Source organism: Anopheles aquasalis, chromosome 2, assembly GCF_943734665.1.
Source record: "Anopheles aquasalis chromosome 2, idAnoAquaMG_Q_19, whole genome shotgun sequence".
Taxonomy (NCBI): Eukaryota; Metazoa; Arthropoda; class Insecta; order Diptera; family Culicidae; genus Anopheles; species Anopheles aquasalis.
The window spans coordinates 13,825,001-13,848,599 of NC_064877.1; the positions used below are offsets into that span (position 1 = coordinate 13,825,001).

Here is a 23,599-nt window from a genome sequence, read left to right on the forward strand (position 1 = left end):
TACAACACGGCACCGGTGTTTGGACCCCAGGGGCAACTGCTGTGCAAGTACCGCAAGATGCACCTGTTCGACATGGACATCCCGGGGAAGTGTACGTTCCGTGAGTCATCCGTTTTGAGCCCTGGCGAGGGGTTGGCAACGTTCACGATCGATTCGCTCAAGATTGGGCTCGGGATCTGCTGGGATAAGCGGTTCGCCGAGCTGACGGCCTGTTATCGGCAGCTCGGTTGTGATATGATGATCTTTCCATCGGCTTTCGATCCGTACACGGGACCGTTGCACTGGGATCTGCTCGGAAGGTCCCGTGCCCTGGACAATCAAATGTTCGTGGCGCTAGTGTCCCCAGCACGGGATCCAACGACCGAGTACGTCGCCTACGGCTACACGTTGCTGTGCGATCCCTGGGGAAGAGTACTGTGCCGTGCTAAGGAAGAGCAGGAGATGTTGATCACCGATATCGATCTAAGCGTGTGTGAGCAAATTAAGCGACAGATTCCAGTGCTGAGTCAGAAGCGGGCTGATGTGTACGAGCTAAAGTTGAAGAAATGATGTGCGTTGGGCTTCTGGGAGGCGGTCGGATTGCTGAGCCTTTCAACTATCGAAGCAAAACGAATAAAAAGCATAAAAAACCGACACGGAAAGTGTGGAAAATGCGTTGAATAATGAGTTTCCTTGCAGATGATGATCCACTGGCCCATTAAATCAGGAATGACAAAAAAAGAAGATGCAACAAAAAAACAAAACTAGGAAGACGCATGTCTGTAGTGCATCGTATTGGTCGCGATCGGTCGCTCTTTCCGTGGACGCTTGGTGGATTTTTCCCCTTCAGCGATCACGGAATAGTAATTACGCGTCGTGACCATGACCACCGGTGAGTGAAGCGCCGTTCAGGAAAAGCGAAACCCCTGCCTATCACCTTCAAATGAGGGGTGGCGATCACGAAGTTGTAAGTGAGTGGAACTCTGTTTCGTTCAGTCCTTTTTTATTGTTTCATTTGCTTTGATTTTTTTTTATACAATCATGTATGTTGCACCTTAGCACACTCGGTAAATGGTCGATCGCATTCGATTGCACCTGTGGCGTACTTTGGGGGAAGGTGCATCAGACGCACGGTATATATATATATATGTGTATGTGTACGTATAAACACATCTATGGCACGGGCGGGAGCATATCTTTAATTCATGGGTAGCATAATGGAACTAAAGGGAGGAAATAGAGCCGTCCGCGCGGCTACTAGTCATCCCTTTATCGATCGAAGACCGTGCGAGAGGAGCGAGATGCCCGGCTTGTTGCACGTTTTACAGCATAATCTCTTAAATCGAGGTAAATAGACAAAGGGGACAGGAAAGAGAGAGTGAAGAAGTGCGGCACACTAAAGCTTATCACACGCATGGGGGGCCACCTCCCCCCCGGGGGGGATTTAATCCCGCTCGTACAGTACCGGAAACGGATGATCCTCGGTCGGCTGGAGCCAGTTCTCCTTGGAATAGTCACAGTCTTCGGTTTCGATCACGTGGAAGGTGTACGCGTGCCGGCTGCGGTCAGACTTGTTCGCATCGCTCCGGTGCACGACCTGGCTGTGGATGAGTACGCACGAACCGGCCTTTACCGGAACCGCCACAAAGTTAGACTGCGGGTACAGTGGGGCCGGTCGATCGTAGATCAGCAGCTCGTCGGAGGACGTATCAGTGTTGCGGATCCATCTGCCAAAGGGACAAAATTAAACAAATAAATATGAATTTCAAGTGACTAGCTACCATTCGGCACGTGCATGATGCTTACCGTCGATGTACGCCACTCTTGTGTGAACCCTTGATAAAATGCAAGCATCCGTTTTGTAGCGTTGCGTCCTCGAGCGGTATCCAGAAACCAACCGTTGTGCTCGGTTCGGTGTACAGGTAGGTAGCGTCCTGATGTGGCTTCACCTCACCGCCAATACCAGGATTCTTGAAGATATACATACTCTGGGCGACCGCAGGCCGCCGGAAGCCAAGCTGCCAGCACACTTCCTTCACCCGGTTCGAGAAAGTGACCTCCTGGAAGGCCGGATGCTCACTGTGCAGTGCATGGCCTACCTTGTTCAGTGAAATGGCCGGATCGACGAGCAGTTCACCGTTCTCACCGATTGCACCCTCCTCGAAGAAGTAACGCACCTTATCGGCACTCTCCAGAAAGTACTGCTCCTTGCTCTGCGCTGACTTGCCAGCGGCATTCGCGCTGAACACTTTGCGCTCCTCCTTCGGTGCATCCTTGTGCAGGTTCTGGCCCACCTGCAGCAGCTCGCTCACTTCTTCCGGTGTCAGAAAATCATCGATCACCGCGAACCCATCCTCACGGACCTTAATGGCGAGATAAGGTAGAGGATAAGGATAAGATAGAGAGAGAGAGAGAGAGAGAGAGAACACATATTAGCATCTGCGCGTCCTGAAGCACGACGGCATTCTTGGCATTCCAATCGTTTGACGGGGTGGGTGCGCAATCACCCGCTGGTCACGCGAGTGAGCTAAGAATACGAACATATGGATTTATCGGTGGCCTATGCGGAGAGCATCGTATACGCCCTGTAGCCGAGCATGCTGTAGCGAAAACCGACGCTCGACGACGAACGCACAAATCGGGGACAGTCGTTTTGGGGGGGTGGAACAAAAACCAAAACAAACGCGGCGGACCTTAAGGCGAAAGTCAGGCGGCCACGGTTGAGTGGGTTAAAAATAAAAAGGAAGAAGGAAGGAACATACGCTCCTCATCACGCTGCCTCTGAAGTGTCCTCTCTTCAGCTCTCGATCCGCGATCACCGAGAGAACCGAGTTCGAGTTGCATCATTGCGAACAGAGCGAGGTGCATCGCGTTGCGTATGTTTCATATTTTGAGTTTATAATTAAAAACGACATAAACGTGAACGACAAGACAGCGAGAGAGAGCGCGCGGACAGTGGCATGCCATTGATGCCACAAGTCGGTCCGGCTGATCCGCGGGAGTTTGCCATTTATGTACACGGCGCGTTTCGACGATGACGAAGACGACGGACGCCACTCTTCACATGTCTTGTGTGATGCCGGGGACCGAAAGCAACCGAGAGTTTGCAAGCCGCCCTTTGGTTTGGTTAGCAATCGCCGAATTTAGTGAGTCGACCAAGCGCGGGGTGAATGTCACGGTTGCGAATGACTAACGGACGGACGGACGGACGGACGAGCGAAGCAGCTTCGAGAGGAGCATTACTCATCCTTTACTTTGTGCTGCTGCTCACCCGAACATACACTTATTCTGCCAGATGAGTCAAGGCGATCGTATTCCGATCGTAGTCTGGGCAGTGGGCACTTTACCGTAAACCAATAATCTGGATCCATTTATACTTCTTGGTATGTTAAGTATTATGACTAAGGCCACGGTTAAAGATCGTACCATTTCTGTGCAAAAGCGAGTGTGATCATTTGATCTATGCTGCAATATCTGTGGTTTTGCAAGATCAGTGACTACTGACTCTTACTCTTAACTTAATCTCACCGAAAGACAATATGAATTGCAACTTAAAAATATGAACTAATTTGTATGATATGCAAGCGACTTTTTCCATGGTTTTCTAACTGAATATCTTTGCAATAAAATAGAATGAGTAACTATGCTCCCCGGGAGTCGTTCCATTTAATGGCGATCTTCAGCTCCATAAACACACGATTCAAAATGGCTAGCCTGGTGGCCGATGCTGATGAGCATTTCCTCCATTTGCTACTCCACGTCACTAATCACCGCTCCTTAGCACCGCGAACGTCTTCGCGAAGACGATGACAAGATCGTGCACGGTTAGTGGATCCAGATGTTGCTAGAGACCTCCCAAGTGCTCTTTATTGGATTGAACTCCATCGCCACCTCCTCCCCGGAAGCTACCAATTGTGTACAGCGGGTGGAGAATGGCTAACACGATCGTATGTTTTGCTTCTCCTTGACGCCTACACCTATATAGCGATGTTTCCGCGAGCGATCGCGTGCGTACGCTTTTGCGCATGAACAAAGCGGTCACCGCAACCGAACGCGATGGCCAAACGGAAAGCGTGCCAGTGCGTGAAGTGCGGCACGCATGTGGAACCTGCTCCTGCGATCCTTTACTCTGATCTTTCCCCCGTCTCTCCCTGTCGGTGTTTACACCACGCACCGTATCCAGGGGGGGGGGGGGGGGGAGGTGGCGATTGTCTTTGGACCGATCGCCGGGTGGTGCGTGATTGCGGTTGTTGTTGTCTTCCGACAACAACGGCATCAGAGATCGGCATCAATGATCCACTTTCCTCTCTCTCTCTCTCTATCCCCCTCTGTGTTTCCCTCGCTTTTTCCATTCGCTCTCCATTGGAAAGCTGCGGCGATAATGAATCGCGCGACGTGATGCTGATTGTATTGTGCGCGGCATAAAAGGGGCGCCGGGAGTGCTTGAAAGCGCGGAAACCGTTACCGCGTGCTGTTGTGCTAGCCAAGCCAAGGAACGGCCGCATGGTGCTTCATTAAAATTCAATTATGATTAACGCACTCCGGCCACGACTCATAAAAGGGGAGGCAGGGAGAGAGAGAGAGAGAGAGCAACCGGTGGAACCGAAGGTCGGTCAGCCGGCCGTCGTTGCCTTATACGGCCACGCTCTTACTACACACCAGCCGGCCGGCCAATCTCAGCTGATGCGGTCACTGCCGAAAAAGGAAATTCCACCCATCATACGCGGTGGTCTGACCTGGCAGTGGGTGAGGTTATGTCACTGGAAGTGGATTTCGTTTGGGGTCGTTTTCCTGCCTCCCTGCGCTGAGGTGTGATCCTCGGATTTCACTCGGAGCGGAGTTGGTTGCGCGAAATGATGTGTCGGTCGGGCCGGTGTGCGATGCCGTTTACCGTTTTCGAGCGACCAACCGGCGCACCTAATTTTAGCACGTTCTCCTTGCAACGTCCACCGACATCATCGGGAGTCCGGGGGTCCGGTCCGGGAAATTTTTGGGGAAACAAGAAGCCGAAACCGGGAAGAACGTGAACCGCGTGGTGCGTTCGCTTGAGGCGAGATCGGGAAGTCGCAGTTCAAATTGTTATTAATTCCACCCACGCTTCACGAATTGGTGGGGTGGAGAGGGGCGACTAGGTAGCTTTAACGATGCTGCGCCAACACCACGGCGCGGCGCGTCTTACTAATGCAACAAATATTCTTTCCCCCAAAAAACCCCTTAGGTTGGTAGGAAATTGCACACGGCACTTCTAATTTTAGGTATAATGGCCTGTAGCCCCTATGACCGGACCTTGCTACCTTGCTACCGTTCTTACCTGATCAATCAGTCGGTTTCTCATTCTCGATCTGGTGAAGTTTTGGACAAGTTCTGCTTCACGACAGACGGGGCCTTTTTCTCGGGTGATAAGAACAAGATAAGCCACAGCACAAGACTGGCGCACTGGCGGCTCAGTTAATCACGCCGTTCCTGGAGCTGTCGAATGGTCGAGAGCTTCGAGAAATGTTTCTATCTTATCGCACTTGAGGTTTGTAAACAGCGGCACCGAGTCACCGAGACTGATGCTGGGCCTGGGCGCAACCACTGGAAGCACGACGTAATCACAAATCACAACGACGACAGAGCGTTGGTAGGAGCGGCCGGACTCGGATGATGTGTTGTTGAGCGTAGTAGATCGATTGAGAGTGGCGACGCTTGGCCGTTTCGTTTTATGTTCCCAACGGAAGCGTGCACGTGCCGCTCACTCTCTTTGGGTCGCGGCACACTAGATGCTTGTCGTTTCGAGGTGGCAACAAAATCGGTTGTCGTGAAAGATTATTCGATTTTTAGTCATCTTTTATTCTTTATGTTTCATGTTTATTGACCAATTTTGAAATGATGTATCTTAATAACGAAAGTGGAACATAAGACATCATGGTTATGCTTTAATTGGTTCTATTAGTGTTGGTTAAATAGTAAACTTTTCTTAATTTAAAGAAGCAGACATCGCCTGGGTGTCGACTAACTGCCGTAATTAACATAAACCTTAAGACAACGGAACGATCGCATCGGAGTGCATCCACTGTGTAGTGGTAGCTCTCTTTTTAGTTTTTTGCTCTCTTCTTGAAGAAAATCGTGAATGAATTCAAGTGAAACCGAGAGAGAAACTGTAAAATCTTGTGAGCTACCATTTGTTTACATTGGGAAGATCTTCAGGAATCTGTAGATCGTGTGATGGAGTTGATATAATTCATATTCTACTATGCAAAACGCTACAATTATTATTTAGTCATAAAAGAACTGTTGTTTGAAAATTGTGTTAAAATATTCAATAGAAACAGAACGATAAATTTTGAACTACTAAGCATGTTGTTACATCCTGGTTTTGAATAATTTTGTTCTTCTCTGGTGTAATACAGTGTTCTTTATGATTCAAATGAATATCATGGTTACTCCTCAGTCCTGGAATTTTATTAAATACGCGATCAAATACTCTTGAATGATCGTGATCACGATCACGACCCCGATCTCGTGAGAACCTCAGGCGGATGACTTCGAAGCCGCTCTTGATAGGGTTACCAGAAAATGTGTTCGTACATGGGAAAGTTTAGCGAAGCTTTTTTATATTAGCAATGCGTGCTATATTAATAAATACCTAATACAATGAAACTACAGGAGTTTTCGTTTCAACGGCGGATTGGATGTTTAAAAAATTCAAGTAGATGATTACAAACGTGTTGATGAAATTCCTCTCATGGTTTCACCCCGCAGTATTTAAATAATTTTTATATTGATTCAGTGGATCGACTTTTGTATTTTTTTTTAGATCGCTGTGGACTAAGCCATTTTAAATTTAATATATAAGCCGTGTTATTTTCTTGTTGTAGCACATAGAACGAGCCTAGTTTGATAAACCATATAATCAACAGGGATGGTAGTTGATCAACCTTTAGGCAAAAAACTTAACCCAATTACATTTACCCGAGGCTTTTCCAGTCTAATGTCACATCGATTACGGTTTCAATTAGAATCAAATTCCGGAAAAAATGCCCGCAAAATCGCTGCGTTCCTCATACGCAGCTCTAAAGCCCACGAAAACAAACAAAAAACAATTCCAGCTAAATTTGTCACAAGCTCATCGACATGTTCATCATCCGCGACATCGCTGGCATTAATCGATTTTCTGCGATCCGAAACCTCCCCCCCTCCGTGGTGGGAACTAGTAAAAGCGTATCCGTCCTCCCACCGGCACGGAGTAAACACTAGGCGCGCCCAGATGACGAAGAGTGATCGTCACGATCATCATCATCATCACATCGCACCACCGACGAAGACGTGGGACGATTGTCCTACATTTTTTACCGCAAAACCCAACCCCTCTCTTCTGAAGAGTGACGGTAGATCAGCCACCGAATGGGTGGGTCACGACAGGGGAACCTCTCCCTTCTTCTACACCCGTCCACCGGTAAGGATAGTTGAAGGTAATGTTACTGTTGCATGGTGGAGAATCTTTCGGACTAGAAAGAAGGGAGGTCAGGGTGGTCGCATGAACTATCGGGTGGAAAGGGGTAGAGCAAGACCGGATGAGACTAATTTTAGACAACGGTTTCCGATTTTTTTCCCCTTTTCTTCTCTTCTTTGCTTCATCGCTTCATCGCCACCACACAGTCACACATACGATAGTGGTGTCGTGGTGCCGCAAAGACCCATGCCACAACCCATGTGGCTATAAAGCGATCTCGGTGGCGATCGTAACAATGAAACGGATTGAAAAGTTTTCTAGACATCAAGGCGACCGAAGCATGACGAACCGTCGCCAAACAGGGCAACAACGTACGTTCCTATTCCGGGTTTGTAATTTCAGTTTTCATCACCGGCTACTATGTTTGTCCTGCCAATCGAAAGCGTTCTCGTCATTGCGAAGGGCTTGCGTTTTATTTCGATTAATGTTCTTAAACCGTACGAAGAACCAGAAACACTAGTGTTGCATAGAATTTACATTGTTTTGCTTCGGTTGCATTTAAGCTCTCGGACACGTATCATTCTCTCTTCTTTGCGCCCCTTTAAGGCCTTCTTTTGATGATGGTGTGATGGGCCTTCTGGCTGGCATAAATTACGTTGTCTAGAATGATGCCGCTTGGTACTTGGTTTGTAACAACACGAGACAGACTTTGAGACACGAGACTTCCCGACGGAATGTTTACATCGCCTCATGATACCAGTGATGCTAATGATGCAGCTGATGATGATGATGCCGATGATCACCAGGCACTGTGAGGTTATGTGAACGTAGCGGAGTTCTTCTACGGTGCAGATTTAACAAAGAATCGCTTCCATACCCTACCGCCACCCATCCGGATTGACGGCAAACCAACTCAATTCCTACGGCTGCTACGGTGCTGGTACGCAGACCTGGCGGGTGGCCAGATCCTCGATTTGCATAGAATGCGGATTGCGTGTACTAAGCCCAGGTGGTGCTGCACGAGATTGCGCTCTAATCTCCCGTCCGGAGTCTTAAGATGGCGCCTGCAGCATTGGAGCAGTGCCGGTTCGGTTGCTAGAAACTGTGGCCCGTCGTCTCGATTGAACACTGCTGCACTGCGGCGGCGCGATGCACTCGAGTGGATCGAGCTGCTGGTCGTGCTGGTGGCCCAAAGGTTACGTAGCATACGGTACGTCGTCGGTCGATCACGATTCTGGACCTCCTGGTACTACCAAACACACACCGCAGGCGTCACCGAACGCCATGAGTTCTAGCGAAGTGTTCCGGCGATTCCGGCCCGGCCTGGCGTTGCAACGTTTTGCACAGTTCACGGCCATACGACCTCTCCGGCTTGCTGATGGCCGCCGTGCACCTTGCCGTGACATTTAGCTAGATTGTGGCGCCGGGCTTCGAAATGTTGACTCTCTATTACCGATCCCTATAGTGGCTTGGTCGGTCGCTCGTTGTCTGACGCAGTCGTTGCGTTGTAATCCTTGCACGGTGACCCACCAGAATGATGATCGTGCACCGGTGTTTGCGGATGCGGATGCGCGCGCGCCCGAGCGCTCGATTGAAATAAATTAGTTTTCTATCAGGTGGCCGCTCCTATCCACCTGAGAACCTTGTTCAAGGTTGCTGGACCTGGTCTGGGAATGGACGGTGAGCTTCGGTCTCCATTCGTTTCCTCTTCCTTTGCGACCATGAACCACACGAGCGCCAAAGTTCCCGAATTTCTGCTGGCTCATTGTTGTCCCAACTGGCAACTTCATCGGCGATCGATCGGTCCGTCACTATTTCTGGACTTCCGATTCGTAATTGATCGATGATTTTGATTCTTTAATCCGGAGGTCATAAACAAGAACGCCTGAGACCCTCTGAAGGTTGTCCGAAAGGAGCGTATGAGCGGGGTGGGGATCTGAGAACTCGATCTTCGCTCTAACCTTTTTTCTGGGAAGACGATCATCGAAGAATCCACTGACATCGGTCGATCGCGAGAGAGAGAGGGAGAGAGAGAGAGAGAGTAGCTGTAACAAAAGTTGTCCAAGTCCAGGGGTCCAAACCAAGGAGATCGCGCGGTGTCCGCGGACATCATGTCATGAAGTTCGGGTTCGGATCTTGAGTCGCAGCGCCTCAGCACGCGAACGAGATGCAAGAGAAACAACTCGTGGCGCGAACGGCTGTTGCTGTTGCCGCTGCTGTGCTCAGCTCCGCGCAGTCGATACTTATGCCCCGGATCGCCGGCGCTGGGCTTCAGTCGGGCTCGAGCTTTTGCCCAGCGAGCAGGTTGTTCCAGCGATCCATCTCACACCTCCGAGGAGGCTGCAGTGAAGCTTAAGGTGCTCTGTGTGTTTGTGTTTATGTGTGCGCGCGTGTGTGCGCTCGTGCCCGGAGCAACGGGACTCTGGAGGAGCAGCGTGGAGCGAGCCAGTGAACGCCACGGAAAGTGAAGCAGCAGTGAAGAAGGAGACCACCGTTCCACTCTTCTCTTCTGCACGAAAAAATAAAAACGGGACTTGGTTCCAATTCTTTGGCTTTTTCTGTGAGTGGAGTGTCCAAACCGAAGATCGTCGTGTGTTTTGTGGTGTTCAGTTTTGCGCAGAGTGACCACCAGTTGCTGCAACTCCAACTTCCAGTGACCGAAGAGAACCGTTCTGGAAGTGAAGTCCGCCCGACTGCGAAAGGGACAACGGTGATCCGGATTTCGTGACAAGCGGAGCCTGATGGCGTCGACACGTCGTCGATCGGGGTGGATCATGGAGATCGCAGCGTTCTGCGCCTTGCTAGTGAGCTGTAAGTTTCGTTCGTTTTATCCCGGGGAGAACCAGTGCATCGTAAGAGCACTTCTCGTTCCCTCCATCAAAAGCCACGCATTCCAGCAGCACCCAGCCAAGATCGGTCAAGAAACAGCAGGAGAGGGATCGGATCGCTATGATTTGAGATCCAGCTTGCTCTTGGAATGAAATGAAAGGCAGGCCCCACTGCTGGTTGTTCCCTACTTCCAGCCAGGGTTCCCCGTATTTGGGTCAATTGCTGCTGCTCGCCAAGATTGGAACGACAAGCGTCCACTCCGCTCCCTGCACCGTCCGCCAGTTCCAGATTGTTGAACGGAGCTCTGGACGCAAACTGCAGACGGAACTGTGGATCGGATCGCGCCTACGTTTTCCAGGGGGTACCCTCCAACTGCTCCCCAAAATGGAGCACCCAGCAGGGGAGGGGGTGTGGGCTGTGCGATCATCACTTCATCATCCTCTCGCTCGTCGCTTCCACCGCGTCTGAGGCAAATTGCCGTGTGCTCCTTTCCTACTTCCAGCCCCCCCCCCCCCCCCCCCCCCTTCGGTCGGTGGGGGGCCTGAAACCCGCTCCAAGATCTCGTGTCGGTTTCTGCACAAAACTCGATAACAGGCACCAAACACCACGATGCTTCGGTTCACCCTAATGACCGGCTTGCGGCTGGCCACTGGTAGCTGGTGGCCACCGAATTCACCGAAAAAATCATGCCGTAGACCCAGATAGCAGGAGCGCAAAACCGTGGCCAAGAGGCGGCCCGTGGCCAGAGTGCTCTCAACCCGGTGGCCAACTTTTGCTCGGCCGGATCGGTCGCCAGCACCAGGGCCAGCGCACAGCAAACTAGTTGAGCGTTTCCCGGGTTACCAGGGCCGCTGTCCCGGTTTGCTTTCACGTTTGTACGCAAGGAAAACACGCGCTCTCTCTCTCTCTCTCTCTTTCTCTCTCTCTCTCTGGCTCTCTCTGTATCTCTTACCATTTCAATATGTTTATCAGCGTGCCGTGGCGTCCCTCTGTTCGATGTGCACGCGGCATACCGTTCCGTTCCATTCCGTTCGGAAGATGGCCACCGTCGGCCCCGATTCACGGTCTGGCTGGCATCTTTTTCGGTCCAAACGAACCAAATCTCGGCGCCCAGACCGTCGTCGTCCACTGCACTCCACTGTCCTCTACGGGTGTGTAGTTGGCCATGAAATGAAGATGTTGAATAATGGACCAAATGCCTCGCTGGCCGCTGGTCGGTGTCGGTGGCGGCACACGGAGAAAAGGGAAATTTCGACCCAAATTTGGCCCGACTGGTTCGAGGGGGACCGATCGCTTCAATCACCTTCCCGCTCTGTTACTTGGAGCGTCCGTTGGGGTTGGTTTTTGGTGTGGATTTGGATTTTTGTCGTTGATTTTTTGCAATTAACTCCTGCACCACGGCCACGGTTTGGTGATCGGTGTCCACCGAGCGGGTGTCAGGCGTCGTCTCGGTCTCGGAGTGGTGCACGCGACGCTTTACGCGTTACTGGAGCGTTACGTGCCAACGGCAGACAGTGTGTTTCGTCGCTTATCGACCTCGAGGTCCGGCGCGTTTGTGACTTTCTTCGCCCGGTTTGCGTCGCCATTTTCCTGGCGATAAGGAAAGTTCCTTTTGGATTTTCTCTCTTCTTCGGACGACTGGCTCGTCTCGTCTCGCCAAGACTGTGTTGTGCCAGATTTACGCTGGGCGAACTACTAGAAAATGGCGCCCGGTGTCGATTCATAATAAATCATTTTCCTGTGTCTTTGAACTGGTTTGGCATTAAGGCTGCCCGCGTCGTGCGAGCTATCACTGGATCCCTCTACAAACTGAGGCAACGAGATCGTAGGTTTTCCCCTTAGCAGAGCCGCTCAGTCGGTCGCTTGTTACGCCATAAAGGAAGCCATTTTGCAGACCATTCTTGGACAACTTCCGGCGATCGTACCGTCTAGGTGCTTGTCGCGAGATTCTATCCATCGACGTACCGCGAAACTACGAACGATGTTTGCGAAGCTTAGGTTAGCTTATGATGTTCCAGAACCAGTCAAACTGCTTCGAGGCTCCGGTGCTGCCGCTGGTACACCTGGAGCTTCGCTTTGAAGGCAAATTGATTGTGCATCTTCGTTGGGCTGATGATCGGTTGGGTTAGCCTTCGCGCTGCGAACACGGCTAATGCATGGGCACCGGGTGCTGTTATTTATCAAAGGTTAAACCGATTATGCAAATCGCTACCGAGAGTAAGAGAGAGAGAGAGAGAGCGTCGCTGTTGATGCCTCCCTTCACGCATCTCTGTCGGATCACACCCGGTACCATAACCGAGCAGCCGTAAACGTGCGAAAATGGTTCTTCATGGGTATTAGGGGGTAGCCTGGGATTTTTTTTTAGCAGATGGGAAGTTAGTATTAGATTGTTTTTTCTTTCGTTTTCGATTATGATCGCTGCTGGTTTAAACCGGGTGTGAAACGGAGAGCATTTTTAATCGAGAGGTGGCCATTTGATGATCACATCTTGATTAGATTTGTTTGATTATCTAGATGGTAGATCGATACATAAAGATTACTTTACTTAGATGTCTTGAAGCGCATTGATACTAAGGTAATTCGATAGCTTCTGAAGTAATTCAAGAGTAGACAATGGCAGAAGCGTCTTCTAAGAAGATTAAAATGCTTCTTTTAATGTGTTTTAGCTCACGCTTCAAATAAAGAATCTGTATCTAGAACCATGAAGCCTCGAAAAAGCTGCTTCCCACTAATGTCTACTATACTGTTTGATGTTATGAGTTGTTTAAATCCTCTCCCAAATAACGCATAGACCTGATAAGCAGACAGCTTACAGCCATCAAATTTAAGACGGAAACTAAAAAAAAAACATCCATCTCTAGAGACGCTAGAACAGTTCGCGTTCACCGATCATAGGGAAAGGACGACCGGTTTATTTTTTAATTTTTAGCAAATCACTATGCTAATGATACCGCTGAAAGCAGCGCTTGTGAAATGCTAAGAAGGATGTTACAGCTTACCACTTCCTCTCTTTCTCTCTCTCTCTCTCTCTCTCTCTGGCTCTCTGAATCCCCCTCCGCTTCCCATTCTCTCGCCTTCTCCGCCCCGGTGGAGAGCTATTAATCGAGGTGCGAAATTGAAAGTCTTCTACCGTCGACCACCGCACCGCCATCGCGAACCCTTCCTCACCGTTCCCGAAAGGGTTTTGTTCGTTGATACCCGGTGTCTTTCCTTTCTCTTTTGTTGCTGCATTTAATGATGGCCACGCTTTTATGACACTCCAGTCCACCGGCAGTCCGTGGCCGTTTTCCTCCTTTCCTTGTTCTTTTGTTGGTGCGCGACGGCATGGAAATTCCGGCGACACTCCTCGAGCGACACAGAAAATAAAAACAGGCACCCTCCCATTCCTTTCGCTTTCACATCAACCTAAGGGATACTTGTCGGCTCTGGCACACTGGCACTCTTCAGCATCGTCGTACTGATCGGTCGTTTGGATCATCATCGAGCTGCGTTGAGTTGAGCAATGGGCGCTTCGTCGTGTGGTTGTCGTGTGGTGTTGACGTAAAGTTCCAGTATTTATTGGAATTGTTGGCCATTACTTGGATAAACGATTCGTGCGATCGATCGATCGATCGATCGATCGTCTGCGGCGACGTCGAATGAGGTCGACGTGCGATCGCGACCTGTCTGATAGAGTGTCGTTCGGGATTAAAGGGCTCCCGTGCAACGCAATAGTCCGCAACAGGCTAAGCGCTAATCATAGCCTGCACCGAGACAATCTGAATTCAATTAGATAACCACCGGGATTCTATGAAACCAGTAGCCACAGTAAGACCTGCATTGAACCCGAACATGGAATCTCAATGAATAATTCTGTTTGTATGTGGCCCTGTACGTGTGCAAATCTGTTTATAAATTCACGAATGTTCGCAAAGCGCGGGGGTACGGGTTAAGGAACGGTTACATCATCCTCAGTTCTATGCTTGCACCGCACGCGATGGTGATCGCAGTAGACCGGTCATCATCATCAGCATCATCATCGTCTACCGTCGCCACTCGCTGGCTAACGCGAGATGGTAATTTTATGGTTAGGTATACCGAACAAACCCCGAAGGATTAGATGCATCCCTGCATCGTCTCGTCTTGATTGAACAAAAAGTATCTCCAGAAATTCAAAGCCTTAATCGTTTGCGAGATCCTCAGCGGCTCTGTCTGCCTCTGTGTTGGCGGCAGCAGCTGTCAGCTCACCCCGTCTGCAGCATCGGTGAATCCCTGCGGAGTGACCGATTATGGTGCGCAAAGTTCAGCGAGTTGCGTAACGTTTATGACCGTGTCGCAATATTTCTGGCACTGTGTTCTTTTTCTTTGCGCGGCTTGTGTTTTGTCTTTTTCCTTCTCCCCGGCTTTGGCTTCACTTTGCTTCCACTCAGCGTGATCTTCGACCGATGAGGTAAGCGCCCCGGTCACCATTTGGATCCCATGCAAATCGTCGCTCCCTTTCCCGCTTCCCGCCCCCTACCATATACGGACTAGCTTGACTGGCGGCCTTGAAAGTACTCGGCATCACACTCACGATCGGCATCATCGGTGCCAGCGAATGCATGCCATAAGGTCAATGGACCACATTTGCGATCTTTCAATTTTGTTTTTTTGGGTGTTCCAGCACCTTTTTTGGGGGGCTTGGACTTTCACCGCTCGCTCGGCAGGCCGGCTCGCCGGAGGAGAAGCGATGGATGGAAGGCAACGCTTCCTTGATGACAAACACGCGGTGCAAGAATTTGAACATCGATCCGGATACGGAGAAAATCACTTTTCCCCCTTTCCGTTTTGATGTTGGCGTGTTTGTTCCGGTCCAGCGTTCAGCAAAAGGAAAAGCCCTGGGACAGATCCGAGCCAACGCGAGATTTTCACACGATCCCTGTCTCCGGTGAGGGTAATTATCGTTTTAGAGATTGTCGGTCCCCTACCCCCCCACCAAAGGTACATGTTTGCTTGGCGATCTGTCGTCGGACATCATCGGATCGGGTGCATCGGACGGATTCCTTTCGCGAAACCAGAGCCGGGGCCCCATTAGCGTAATCAATCAAACGCGCCAACGCGACCAATCTGGGGACCTGAAGACAGACGGACACCGGGAGTGATTGTTGTTGATTGAGGTCTCGAGCGCTTTGTTTGTGGACACAGTTGATTTGGCTAAACAACGGTGGAGCTCGAATTTCACTTCCATCCGTCAACGAAAAAAAAAAATAAAATAAAAAACTGCCCTGGAGCTGCAACACTAGACAGAGCGTCACCGTGGTCCGCTGTCTCTATGTCGACAACAAATTACCCTCCCCAGCTCGGTGACCACCGAAGAGAGTGATGGTGGGAAAGCCAAACGAAAGTGATTTGCTTTCTTTCCTCGCGGACGGCCCGAGGGGTCGAACTAGCATGAAGGGAATGAAGAATGTCGGAACCTGAACCTTTCGGGATGTACAGGAACCTTCCGTGGGGGTATCATTCAAATCTAACAACACGCAGGCCATCGGATTGCTCAATGGCGACGCAAAGAGCACCCGGCCAGCAGTGGGCCCAAAAATGGAAAGGGGAAAAAATCCAATTAACTGAGGTGCCTCTCCATACGCTTAACCGCACATGATCTGCTGAGACTGATGCTCGAAAACTGGTTTAACCGTGGCATGCCGGACTGGGGGGTTTCCTGCCGGTGGGGGATTCATTCCTAAAGCATTCCAGTAAACGAGCAGGACAGTCACTCAAACGCACTACCCACAGGCTACCCATGGAACCGTGATGTCTAATTTGTCTTTCCTAATGGCTTTACGTCTTGCGGCCATTTTTTTTTTACAGGCTTGCTGGTTGGGGAGAGCAACGGACTGCAGGGCTACTACGGTACCAAGATCGCCGATCTCACCGAGCTCCACCACGCCGTCTCCGGATCGGTGTACGCGGTCGATGCCCGTACGCTCTTCCTGAAGAACTTCAACTACGACGGTGAAGGGCCAGGTAAGTCGGCTGGGACATTTGGAAGCTTGCCGGGCCCGGGGCGGGGGGGGGGGGGGGCGTTTTAATTTGTTCACTTTTATGACGCCATCTTTTCGATTTAACGTCCACAATCCACGACCTCTCCTCTTTAGCGGCCTACTTCTACGTCGGTAATACGCGTGCACCGAGCAACAAGGGTGCGTTTCGGTTACGGGACGAACGGGGCCGCGCCGGGGTGCTGAGGAAGTACCGCAATGAGGACATTACCCTGTCGCTGCCGGAGGGCAAAACGCTGCGTGACATCCGCTGGTTCGCCGTCTGGTGTGATGACTTTTCGGTCAACTTTGGTGACGTCCAGATACGCAACGATCTTGACTTTCCCCGGCCTACCAAGATCGCTGGGCTGAGCGGTGTGCACGATGTGGCCTCGGATAATATCGTAATTGTCGATGCGCAGACTCTGCTGATACCGAACTTTAGCTACGATGGTGAAGCACCTGGTAAGTGTTTTTGTTTTTCGTTGCACCTGGTTTCATTTTCGTAACAATCGGACATTTGCGAACCCCCCGCGCCGCGTAGATGCCAAGTTCTGGGTTGGACGAGGACCAGCACCAACGTCCCAGGGCATCCGAATCCCAGACGAGAATGGCAAGGAGACACCGTTGCGCCGGTATGACAAGAAAACGATCGTGTTGACGCTGCCGGGTGATCTGACCGTGTTCGACATCGGTCACTTTGGTGTTTGGTGTGAGGCTTTCACCGTCGACTTTGGCCACGTACGCATCCCGGACCAGATCAATGTGCCACCGTCGCTGAAGATGCTCGGCATCAGCCCGCAGGTAACAACGAACGGTGTCACCGCCAACAAGCGCCGCAAGCCTGGCTCACGTCCATCAGCTGCGGGCGGTTCTGGTGGTGGGCTGCTGGACTACGTGGGGTCACTGCTACTCTAGGGTGCCGATGGCATCCAGCATCACCATCTAACGGGGCACGGAACACGCACACACTCTCGGGGGGCTCACGGGAAGGTTCACACAATCGCTCACCCAACGCTCTCACCCTTTGCTGTATCATACATACATGGATCCTTCCGGTGTAATGAAGCGCGAGACAAGAGACAGAACACGCTACAGAGAACAGTTCAATGCACCCTTTATGCACCATATAATCACCTGCACTTTACGCCTTAACGGGGCTTCTGGGCGTGCTTATCGTCTCATAAGAAGTCATTCCTCAGTCGCACCTCACCTTCTGTTCTGTCACAGTCCATTCGTTAAAAGTCGCGCTCGATCGTGCATGTCCTCGTTTTGATGCCTTTCTGTACCTATTCTGCTCTCGTTTACAGCAAGCAGGCAGTGTGTATAGTGAACAGGAGTCGAGGTATTGACAAGCAACACCGAATGGCACGCGAATCCTAACACCTTCCTAGCTCTTTAAGTGTATTGTCCCGCAGTTTTGTGTGACGTGGCGTGAGGACATTTCTAGTGTCCAATATTCCATTGCTAATGCTAACGAGCTGAAGCAAACAGCAGGGATTGAAGAATAAATTATTGCACAAAAAAAAAACAATAAATAATCGCTTAAAACACAATGTACAATGTTTACCCAACTGAATGCTTAATCCAACATAACCACAAAAATGTGCTGGTCGGTACCGGTGCGTGCGTCTTCCGGTTCGCCTTCAAGCTGTAAATAACTTTAATGAGGGGGGAACATTGCAGATAACAACGATAAGCAACTAACAAAAAAAAAAATCTCGAGAGATCTCGTTCGGTGCAGTTACGCAAACGGTGTCATTGGCTCGATCGGCTAGCGTACTATAGGCGCACGGAACCGGAACACGCGGATCGGGAGGAGAACGAATCCTACAAGGCGATTACTGTGGTGGAGCTCTAGTGAACGCATTTCTCACGATGCCTCCATCGCGCTAGTTAGTTTGGAATTGGCGATCGCGGTCGGTCCATTGACCAGTAATTAACTAATCCCGTTGTCTATGTGCGGAATGGTAGAGCTTTTTGCGGCTGAATGCGTAAACCGTTGGTTCGCGGCTGAGGCTGCGACTGCGGTGGAATTCTATTGTTCGTGTCGTTGTTGTTGTTGTTGCGCTTTGCGTTTGTAAATTACTTGTTAAATCTGCGGCTTCGGGCGCGCCTGGGAGAGCACTCAACCAAGGATGATCAGCGAATTGATTAGCGCATCTCGCCTGTAAGTATTCGCATGCGCATGTTTTGCGTCGATGCGTTTGTAGAAACGTTGAATCGTATTCTTACGTCTATGCTTCTATCTGTACAGTAGCAGAGTAATTAGTAGTGTATGTAAATCCGTTTTTTAGCTGTGTAGTTTTAATGCATGCCGCTTATTGCATGTGTGCTTCGTATTGATTTGAATCTGTAAATCTCTATAGCTTGGTGCTTGAATGATCCTTCTTTTCGGTAATATCTCCAAGAGAGGCAGTGCCCCGGGCCTTCTGGTACTAATGAATGATTCTTTTTACCTTCCTATGTCAACGTCTGCCATCATGTTTCAGTCCAAGCTGAACTGCGAAGTTTTGTTGGACGATCTATCGTTTGAAGTCCGCTGGGCCGTCGCTGGGGAAAGTGTGGTTGTGCAGCTCGTAGCCAAGCTAGGTAAGTGTCCATTAGATAATTTCCATCACTGTTATCAGCTACATTAATCCCTTCCTTCCTCGCTCGTGTTGCAGACGATGGAGAGTACATGTCATTCGGTGTTTCACCGAATCCACAGCAAAGTCAAATGGTTGGCGCCGATGTAGCGGTTGTTTGGGTGGACAAAGCGACCGGTAAAGGATACGCCCAGGATTACTATCTCGATGCAAAGTCTCAGTGTTCCGGTGGCCGAGGAAGTTGTCCGGATACGCGCATCACGGAGAGTAGCAACTCGATCCGACTACTCAACGCCGCCATGGTCAATGGTTACTCGATCGTTACCTATCAGCGGCCACTCCGTGCTTCCGACCATCTCGATTTGCCAATCTTCACAAACACCTCACAAGCGATCATCTGGGCGGTGGGACCGTTGAACCAGCGGTACGAAGTGTCTTACCACTCGCACTACCTGAAGGGCAACAAGGTGATCGACTTCGGGCGCCAACCGTACTGGAACTGTCCGACACCGGAAGCGGATCAACAGAAGCAAACCGATCAGTACAATACGCAGCCACCACCGCAGAAGCTATCGCAGAGCTATCCGGCCACGAATGGTAACCGACGGGAGGATGCTGCGAACAGCGTTCAGCAGAGGCCACAGCAACGTCCCGCTACTGCGCAGCCACCAGCGAAGCCGGGCGCTTGGGAGATTCCACCGATCCAGTGTTACGAGCCGGAGGATGGTGTGTTCTACGCGCAGATGGGACCGACCGGTGGCAAGCAAGGTTATCCGGCGATTACAGGTAGGGGAAAGGCTACCAGTTCACTTTTAGTGAAGAAACTATTCAACTTATTTGTTTCAAGTGAATTTCATATTAAACTATAACTTCTAAAGAATATTTAGTTGCAGTTTGAGGAAGATTTGTTAAAAACTTCATCTATGGCATCAAAATAGGAAAAGATATTTTTTTCGGTTCCTATCGTAGCCACTTGCCGGATCATCGGAAATATACAAATCAACATTTGTTTGTTCAGATTATAAGTTTATTCAGGTAACCCCGTTGAGTTTTTATTAAATTTCCCATTTTTCGATTTTTGCCAGATTTTTAATGGTGTTGGTAACGGATTGACCAACAATCAAACCGGGTTCGTCGCTTAAACGGCCAAGTCTTTTGATTCGCACCAAAATCGACGCATTTTAACGGCTCATAGCTGCGTGATGGGCCATCAGAAAAATACAAATCAATATTCTTTTTACAGATAAGTTTATCTAAGTAGCCCCGTCGAGGTTTTGTTGAATTTCTTGTTTTTCGTTTTTTGGCAGATTTTTGAAGTTGGAAAAGTTATGTTTTTTGCGATTTTGCCTAAAAACACGAGTTTTTCATAAACATCAACATGTTTTTATGAAAACTCGATGGAGTTACCTGGCAAATAATGTCCAGATTATGTGTTCAAAATTTCAAATTGATCGGTTTAGTAGTTTTTATGCGACACCTAGTTTGAAAACGTCAGTTTCGAGAGTCACGCATGAGACACGATTTAAAAAAAATCAATATCTTTGTCAGTTTTGCTTCGATTGGTCTAACAATTTTACACAATATTCTTAAAAGGATCAGCATTCATGAAAAAATGTAAAAAATAGGATTAAAAAAAACCAAATACCTTAACCTCCTTCAAAGACTAGTGACCTCATGGAGTTTCTTCTCACCCTTTCGTTAGGTCATGTCGGTTGGGGTCTCTCGTGGTACATCAATGGACTGCTCATCCCCGAGGTCAATGTAGTACGCGGCAAGACGTACACATTCGTCGTGGAAGGTGGCCACGATCCGAACGTACCGGCCAAGTATCATCCCTTCTACATTACGGACGATCCGGTCGGTGGATACGAACATCAATCGGAGGAAGATCGTAAGGTATGGCGCTACCGATGAGAATCCAACTTCTTGGTTCCAAAAGTCTAACAAAAGTTCCTTGATTTCATTGCAGAACATTCGCATCTTTGCCGGTGTACATCGCAGCCGTAGCGGAAAGCTGATACCGACCGGTGTTGGCCGGCTTTGCAACTGGACCCCGAACCCCGATGGTCCACCAGCGGACGAGTATCCATCGTTCGGTGCTTACCAGCGGAGTCTCTCGCTAAAGTGCGACGTCGGTGAACCGGGCATCATAACGTGGACACCGGATGCGGACACACCGGATACGGTGTACTATCAGTGCCTCACTCACCGTTATTTGGGTTGGCGAATTAACGTGCACGATGCTTGTGATGTGGCGCAACCGAGTGAAATCGATGAGGTGTACGTCGAGGGACCGAGTGAGGATGTTTCGGCTGAGGAATCAATTCGCCACGAGTCGAAGGTACTGCCGGCCGATAACTTCTTGCAGCAGCACGAGAATTTCCTGCAGAAGCACGAAATGGATCTGATCAAACATCACAAGATGAATCCGGATAAGCAGCAGCATCAACAGCATCAGCAACAGCAGCAACAACAACAACAGGAGCAACACTTTGACATCAATCTGGAGGAGAACCCAGAGATGACGCGAATTATCGAGGATGGAATACGCGCCGCCGAAGAGTTAGAGGAGAAACTGAAAGCAAACCAAACGACCGGTGAGCTCGGTAATCAAACTGTGCACTTGGGCGGTCCGTTGGGTCCTCATGGACCACCGCATGGACCACCACACCATGGACCACACTTCCAGCATGGTGGCCCACCGGGACATCGCCATCCACCGGGTCCGGGACCACATCAACTCGGTCCAGTGAAGCCAGTGCTCTCGTCCTCCGGTTTGCCGGTCTATCTACGACCACCGAACGGTGGACCAATGTTCCGGCCCGTCAAATTACCAGTTCGTCGTCCGATCAGTATGGAGCGAAGGCCCGTAACCGGTGGCAGTCGTCCAACGCGTCCCTTTGTCATTCCGCAACCGTCGATGATTGTGAGCCACTACCAGAAACCGGTCGGTCCGTTGATGCGCCCCTTCGTCAGCAAGAGCAAAATGCCGATCAAAGCGATCGCTCCGATACTGCTGCTGGGCGAGCCAACGGAAATCAAAAGCTCACCAGCGTACCGGAAACCCACGGTAGATATGCTGGTTGGTGGGAAGCCACCGAAATCGAGCGGTGGCGCAGGAGTGAACTCTCCGGTCGCTGGTCCACCATTCACCCTGCCCGATATGCCACCTCATCTGTTGGCGGTGAATCTGAAGAAGAACGAACCCGTTCCGATAACGCTTCCGGTGCGCCATACCGGTAAACCGGTTCCCGGGCCACTGAAACCCAACATAAAGCCAATCTTCAAGAGTCAACCACACGATGTGTACGAGCAGAAGGTATCGTACGAGGGGCTGGCCGCGAACCACGGGTTCGAACCGAGTTCGGTGGTGGTGGAGAGTGGATTCAAGCCGATCTACCGCCGGAAGGATGATTACGATCTGGAGTTTGAGGATAATCGGGCGCATGGATTCCTGAGGCGTCAGGATGATGACATTGATGAGGCGATCGAGAGTGATGCGTTGATGATTCACGGGCAGGACGACGAGCCGGTAAAGCAAACGTTCGAACCGATGTTTATCCCTTCGCCGCTCGATAGTATGGCGATGGCGCAGGTAAAGCCGGCTAACAACAAACCCAAGACGGGCACCGGTAGTACCCGGCGGAATGTAGAGATACTTCCCGACGAAACAGCGGACGTGGTGGGAGAGGATGAGGATTCGCTTGGGGCGGCCAATGAACGCGTCGATCCGTACTACCTGCCACCGATCGGTACCGATGGTTCGGAGGTTTCGTTTGACGGTAAAGCCGTACTGGATGTGTCGTTGTTGAACGGTCCGCTGGGTGATGGAGAGCGTCACAGTGAACCACTGCCACCGACGATCGGTACGGGGAGTTCGAAGACGGAACAGCTTATCCGTGAGACACCCCAGTTTGGTCCGTTCCGTGGAGAGATTCCACCGATCGCCGATTATCTAGCGCCGGCCACGGTTGCGATCTACGGTACGCGAGGTTCGAGTGCGGTCCAGCCACCGATATCGGAGTACGCCAATCCACTGCTACCGGGTGGCATTAGTCCACAGGACAGCGACGAACAGCAGCAGCAGCAGCAGCTGCCAGTTGGTAAACCAATTTCCACTAAGCTATCGATCGTGAAGCCAAGTATGCGGGAGAGTGATGGTGAGCAGGAGATGCGACAGGAGCATCGCAGCAAACGATCGGCACACCATCATCCGGATCACCATGGAGACAGCCATGATGATGGTTGGTTGGTTGGTGCCGGAAGTGATGCCAGCCGTACTACTGCGGCCGCTGCCTCTACTCGTGCGCTGCTGGCAGCCGTTGCCGTTGTGCCTTTGGTTTTGCTTCGGTGAATGGTTTGTTTTTGTTAGGGTTAGGGAACGGGGGGGGGGGGGGGGGGGAGCTGGTATTAGGAGGTGCAGTATTAGAAGGAGTGCGTTAGTAGAGTGCTTACTGTTTAGGTTTATAGTTTTATTTAAAAACAGACACATACAATCGCTCACAAAAAAAAAAAACAAAACCAATCACACAAAACACAGACAGACAGACAGACAGACAGAGTATGTGAGGTCCAGGCGCGATGCTATTCCAAGAGGACACACAACGCGATTCCAGACGCGGTGATCGTTAGGTTGTTAAAAGTACGTTCGTTGTAAGCAGTGTTTTCCAGCCTTTCTGCACGTTGCTCGTTGCCAATCCGCGGCAGAGTAGCCTCAGAGGTGCTGGCTTGTAAATAAAGAAGTTAACTTTCTCTATCCACATCTGCGGTTC

General features: G+C 50.4%; 3 protein-coding genes across 4 annotated transcripts in view; 2 read left to right on the forward strand and 1 right to left on the reverse strand.

Annotated features, from left to right (window-relative positions):
* The window catches only part of LOC126569889 (omega-amidase NIT2-like), a 972-nt gene extending 339 nt beyond the window's left edge, over positions 1-633 (forward strand). Inside the window, exon 1 of the mRNA XM_050227289.1 lies at positions 1-633. This exon is cut by the window's left edge and continues 339 nt beyond it. Coding sequence (XP_050083246.1) covers positions 1-549 — 549 coding nt within the window. The 3' untranslated portion in view covers positions 550-633.
* A 332-nt stretch (positions 634-965) lies between these two features.
* On the reverse strand, positions 966-5,661 carry LOC126569886 (phytanoyl-CoA dioxygenase domain-containing protein 1). Its single transcript, XM_050227285.1, has 3 exons — positions 5,291-5,661; positions 1,786-2,342; positions 966-1,706 (listed from the first exon to the last, which is right to left on the reverse strand). Exons 1-3 carry the CDS (start codon positions 5,312-5,314, stop codon positions 1,424-1,426), a joined length of 864 nt encoding a protein of 287 aa, XP_050083242.1. The 5' UTR covers positions 5,315-5,661; the 3' UTR covers positions 966-1,423.
* A 4,041-nt stretch (positions 5,662-9,702) lies between these two features.
* On the forward strand, positions 9,703-23,576 carry LOC126569884 (protein Skeletor, isoforms B/C). Of its 2 annotated transcripts, XM_050227282.1 has the most exons (8): positions 9,703-10,225; positions 16,070-16,225; positions 16,357-16,704; positions 16,784-17,043; positions 18,732-18,831; positions 18,906-19,613; positions 20,530-20,723; positions 20,797-23,576. In XM_050227282.1, exons 1-8 carry the CDS (start codon positions 10,156-10,158, stop codon positions 23,179-23,181), a joined length of 4,221 nt encoding a protein of 1,406 aa, XP_050083239.1. In that variant the 5' UTR covers positions 9,703-10,155; the 3' UTR covers positions 23,182-23,576. The 2 variants fall into 2 exon arrangements, with proteins under 2 accessions (XP_050083239.1, XP_050083240.1); XM_050227283.1 differs by lacking the exons at positions 18,732-18,831; positions 18,906-19,613; positions 20,530-20,723; positions 20,797-23,576 and adding an exon at positions 17,550-17,789.
* Positions 23,577-23,599: the final 23 nt, after the last annotated feature.

Bases quoted from the DNA above. Each gene is read 5' to 3' on its own strand.
- LOC126569886 (XM_050227285.1), bottom strand. From the start codon at position 5,314: ATGAGAAACCGACTGATTGATCAG. The intron at 2,343-5,290 runs GTAAGAACGGTA...CTCGCCATTAAG, and splicing joins GAAACCGACTGATTGATCAG to GTCCGTGAGGATGGGTTCGC. The intron at 1,707-1,785 runs GTAAGCATCATG...TCCCTTTGGCAG, and splicing joins AAGAGTGGCGTACATCGACG to ATGGATCCGCAACACTGATA.
- LOC126569884 (XM_050227282.1), top strand. From the start codon at position 10,156: ATGGCGTCGACACGTCGTCGATCGGGGTGGATCATGGAGATCGCAGCG. The intron at 16,226-16,356 runs GTAAGTCGGCTG...TCTCCTCTTTAG, and splicing joins CTACGACGGTGAAGGGCCAG to CGGCCTACTTCTACGTCGGT. The intron at 19,614-20,529 runs GTAGGGGAAAGG...CCCTTTCGTTAG, and splicing joins AGGTTATCCGGCGATTACAG to GTCATGTCGGTTGGGGTCTC.